The sequence below is a fragment of the Beta vulgaris genome, chromosome 7 (assembly GCF_026745355.1).
Source record: "Beta vulgaris subsp. vulgaris cultivar EL10 chromosome 7, EL10.2, whole genome shotgun sequence".
NCBI classification, from domain to species: Eukaryota; Viridiplantae; Streptophyta; class Magnoliopsida; order Caryophyllales; family Amaranthaceae; genus Beta; species Beta vulgaris.
Window position 1 is genome coordinate 51,138,269 of NC_079208.1, and position 4,534 is coordinate 51,142,802.

Consider the following 4,534-nt stretch of genomic DNA (forward strand, 5'->3'; position numbering starts at 1 on the left):
ACTTAGTTTTTTTTTTATTTATCTCATGTTTTACGGATAAATTACATGTTATAAACTTATGATTCAAAATTTTGGTATAACTTTTTACTTCATGTTTGTTTCATCGAGTCAAATGATAAAGAACATTTATGTTACATTTTTTCATGTGCATAATTTCATGTACTAACAAATTGTGATTGTTTCGTCTACTTTTATCAACCTCTAATATTACTCATATTGTCTTGTGTTCTGCTCAACTTTTTCGGAGATATTCAATAAGCCTTGAAACAGTTTCTTATGAATTCAGATGAGTTAAGATTAATTACTACTTGATTTTAGAATAAGCTAAAAAGCATACTACATTCATAACGCAATAAAGAATTGCTGTATTATGTTCTCTTCTTTGTTGTGCATCTACATGACTGCATTATAGTAACATACTATTATTATAATGCAATTAGGTAATTGGTTTTCTTGGTCTCACATGTATTAACTGTATGTTCTTTTGTCATTTGTCAAGGATTTGCATTATTAAAATCTTGATAAGATATGCAACAATGTAAGCATGTTTTATATAGCTGCTGAAGTTTTTGTTCTTGTTTTCAGTGAAACTGAACAATGGCTGCCCATAAATCTGCACATATCAATACAGATCATGAAACAAGCGACTCAAATGCAAAGTGTAGCAATTCTCTAGTACCAAGTAGTAGTGCTATTACATCTATTGTAGGACCTTCGAATAGTTTTCCTTGTGAATCTCATTCACACTTGGATAAGGATTTAAACTCTCATAATGTTTCTTGCATAAAAGAAGTTGGAGACGAGGCACACAGTATCACATTCTTTGTAGATAATTCAGTAGAAAATGGAGTTGCTGCTAGTCAGTTGATGTCCAATGATTCAATAGCTAGAGAAAGCAGTAATTATGCATCCCTAAGAAGATTATTTAGTCTATCGAGTGCTTCAGGATCTCACTTGGACGAGGATTTAGAAAATGAAATTGTTTCACAGGCAGGAGATATTGGAGACAGGACAGTTAACAGAAGAGGTAGTCGAAGAGAGAGTGCACGATTTTCCATGGAACAAGGGGTAGTTTTTCCAATTCCAGAAGAACTATTGGATTCTTCTGGCTTCTGGTCCCATGAGCGTTTCAAGTCAAACACGATCTTTCCTGTATCACTGTTGGTGTCAGACATCATTACTCCGCCTCCCACCAATGCTCTCTCGCATAACAAACAAGTAAGTTCACCTTTAGTTTCGATATATTGGCTACCGCTTTTGCTTAATTATCGTATGATTTGAATGGTTCATCTGCTTCAGCTTCACCAAAATAACATCATCCAAATACAGGAGGAGAAGAAAGAGCTGCCACTGATTCTTGATTATGCTGCCTACCTCATACATATGGCTGTCTTTGGAGTTCTTGGGGTAAATGCTTTTTTTGTTTGTCATCCACTAGTAGAACATCTTCCTAGCATAGTGTTGCTCTCTGGTGCCTTTTCTCTTTGATTTATAGCTCCTGTTATATAGTGTTGAAACGTGTGCATACTAATGCTCATAAGTCATAATCATTATATCTTTGCTTTAATATATATTATGCACACACACTGATTTGATTAGAGGCTGTCATAAACGTTGTATGTAGTGAGGGTTTCATGATATTAGAAAATGAGTATGCCTTTACATATAGTAGATAGAATGTCCTGCTCCTGCACATTTTGCTGCCAAATTGAATCATGTATTTTGGCATCAGGTCTATATTGTTCTCATTTTGCAAACAGGGATTAGCTGTACTAATGTAACTCTTGCTAATCTAGCATGGTAATCAAATAAGATGAAATGATACTAAAGGAATAGAAACTTCAATAGTTTTCTGACTTTTGAGTGCTTCAATACTGCTTTCCTATTATATTATAATAACAAAAATATTGGATTGAGCGGTAATGCGTGTTTAATAATGATTTTCTTCAGCAACCATTTGTAGTTGTACTTTGAGAAGATAAAAGGGTTGGCTGATTGATGATTTGGATATTATGTGGACAAGACTCGAAAATTATGGGTTAGAAAAGTTCTTAACACAATAAAGATCCTAGGAAGTGACTGAAGCTAGTGCAGATGCGCATTTGATCTACTAAGAGACCTCACAGTTGATTGTCCCAAATCGTGCATAATAGGTAGAAGCATTATAAGGATATGGAATTTAAAGAATGAGCAGCTCGACATGTGTCTCGTTTGATAAAATATGCTAGAGCTGCCGAAGGATAAAGATGAAGGCTTCCCAGTTGATGGGGCTGTACTTATCTAATTTTTCTATATAAAGATAGAGAATTTAAGCATTTACAATTTGTTTTTCTAGTACGTAATGACTACTGTTCAGGTTTTCACATGTTATGATTGTAGCTTGGGTCTTGACTTTGCAATATCTTATGTCACAGGTCCTAACCAGGTATCTACTACAGAAATTGTTTGGCCCAGGCGATGTAGGTGTGACAAGTGACCGGAGCATTCTATATCTTGATCTTCCATCAAATATGGTATGCTTCTTTCTAAGTTTAAACTGGTTCTATTGAGTAATTATCCCTTCAATTCAATAGATATATAGGATTGAGAAAATGACTAACTCTTAGGTGCTCAAACTCCTGTTCGAAAGTTTCACTTTCTTTTCTATGCATGCTTGCAAGTCCTCGAAACAACTCCTTCAACGTTTGACATTTCTGCCTTAATAAGCAAGAAATATGACAGATTAGATTACTTTTTCTTATTTGACTTTTGGAATACTTGTAGGTTGGTTCATTCTTAATGGGATGGTTTGGTGTTGTTTTCAAAGGCAAGATATCAAGCGTTTCAGATCACCTAGCAGTTGGTCTTTCCACTGGCTACCTAGGAAGTCTTACCACATTTAGTGGTTGGAATCAGAAAATGCTCGATCTTAGTGTCAGTGGCCATTGGGTTTTTGCTGTGTTGGGCTTCGTTATAGGTAAGTGCAACAATGTCCTTTGCATTTTTAGTTGTCGACTTCTTATGTGATGTTCATGATACCAAATTTCTCCACATTTGCTTTCTCTCAGGATTGTTCCTTGCTGCTTATTCTATTACCTTTGGGATTGAGACAGCAAAGGGTTTTAGCAGGCTTCTTGAAAGTATTGAAAAAAGTTCAAGCTCCAGCAAGTTGAGGGTGAATAGCTTTAAGAGTCACCTACTAGTTTTATCTTTGTTGATGCTAGTATGGGGCGGTTTGTTGACCACAAGTGTGATCTTGGAGACGAAAGAGTTTAAAGATGGCGGGAGTGGTGCTCAACTTTGGTTGGGTTGTCTTGTCGGTCCTGTAGGGGTTTGGATGAGGTGGTGGCTTGCTCTATTAAATGGGCGTGGGTTAGGGAAGGCAGGAAGGTGGAAATGGATACCATTTGGGACATTGGCTGCTAATGTCTCTGCAGCATGCTTGATGGCAGCTCTTGCTACAGTGAAAAAAGCAGTGAGACTCCCTAATTTTGAAACTTGCATATTTATCCTGAATTGTATTTAGTTTGGAAAATGAAATACATTATTCAATGCTCTACAACTATTAATTAATATTGTTTTCATTTATCTGGTTTGCTTGGAAATCATTAGATCTTAGTTGGGTTTCTAAAAGTTTCGTGTGTTTGGTGCAGGTGAATACGAAGGACTGTAACACAGTTGCCTCGGGCCTACAATTTGGTCTGATGGGATGCTTAAGCACTGTGTCTACTTTCATGGCTGAATATAATGCAATGAGAGAGAGCAGTCATCCCTTCAGAGCATATGCATATGCATTGATCACTATTGGGATTTCATTTGGTTTCGGAACTTTGATATACTCTGTACCTGTGTGGACATTGGGGTACAGTTGACAGCTCGAGAATATTCTAGCATCACTCAGAATCCAAAAGCTATATTCATATCTAACTTCATTGTTCATCAATAAGTTCGCAAATAAATTTGCTGTTTTCGGAAAATTGTGTAAATTTTCATCTCGGCTGATGCATATACAGTTGTACAGAACCATTTGTAAATTGGTAATGATAGAATGTCAGAACTCTGTTTATCAGTTACATCTCATACAGAAAACATTACACATGTATATTTTTTTTAACGGGGAAAACATTACACATATTGTTTTACTACTATTATACAACAAGTCTATTTTTTTCATTACATTCACCCAAATTTCTATAATGGTGATTCTTCCAATGACAGATTTTGCCAATTGATGGAGCATTTGTTCATATACTATTTTGTGATTATGAGAAATCTGCTAGAACATGGCATCAAGAACATGACCAACTGTTGCCAAAAAAAGAACATGACCAAAAGAGAACATTTAGAGATTCATATTGATAGATAAGATACAAAATTATAGCTGTGTCGTCAAGAAGTAAAGATAATCGAGATGCAAGAATATTCAAATTTCAGAGGCAGTATACTAGAAATAGTAAGACAAAGTAAGTGAGTCTGCCTTCAGCCCTTCACTGAGGGAGCTTGTTAAGCTTGCAATACTTGTAATCAGCAAACTTCTTAGTCATGTTTCATGTAC

At 35.8% G+C, this 4,534-nt stretch overlaps 1 protein-coding gene across 1 annotated transcript; it reads left to right on the forward strand.

Moving 5' to 3' along the window:
- Positions 1-585: 585 nt before the first annotated feature.
- LOC104900387 (hypothetical protein) lies at positions 586-4,119 on the forward strand. The gene is made up of 6 exons (XM_048648301.1): positions 586-1,218; positions 1,330-1,407; positions 2,415-2,513; positions 2,764-2,956; positions 3,048-3,454; positions 3,633-4,119. The coding sequence occupies exons 1-6, from the start codon at positions 598-600 to the stop codon at positions 3,849-3,851; spliced, it is 1,617 nt and encodes a 538-aa protein (XP_048504258.1). The 5' UTR covers positions 586-597; the 3' UTR covers positions 3,852-4,119.
- The last annotated feature ends 415 nt before the right edge of the window (positions 4,120-4,534 follow it).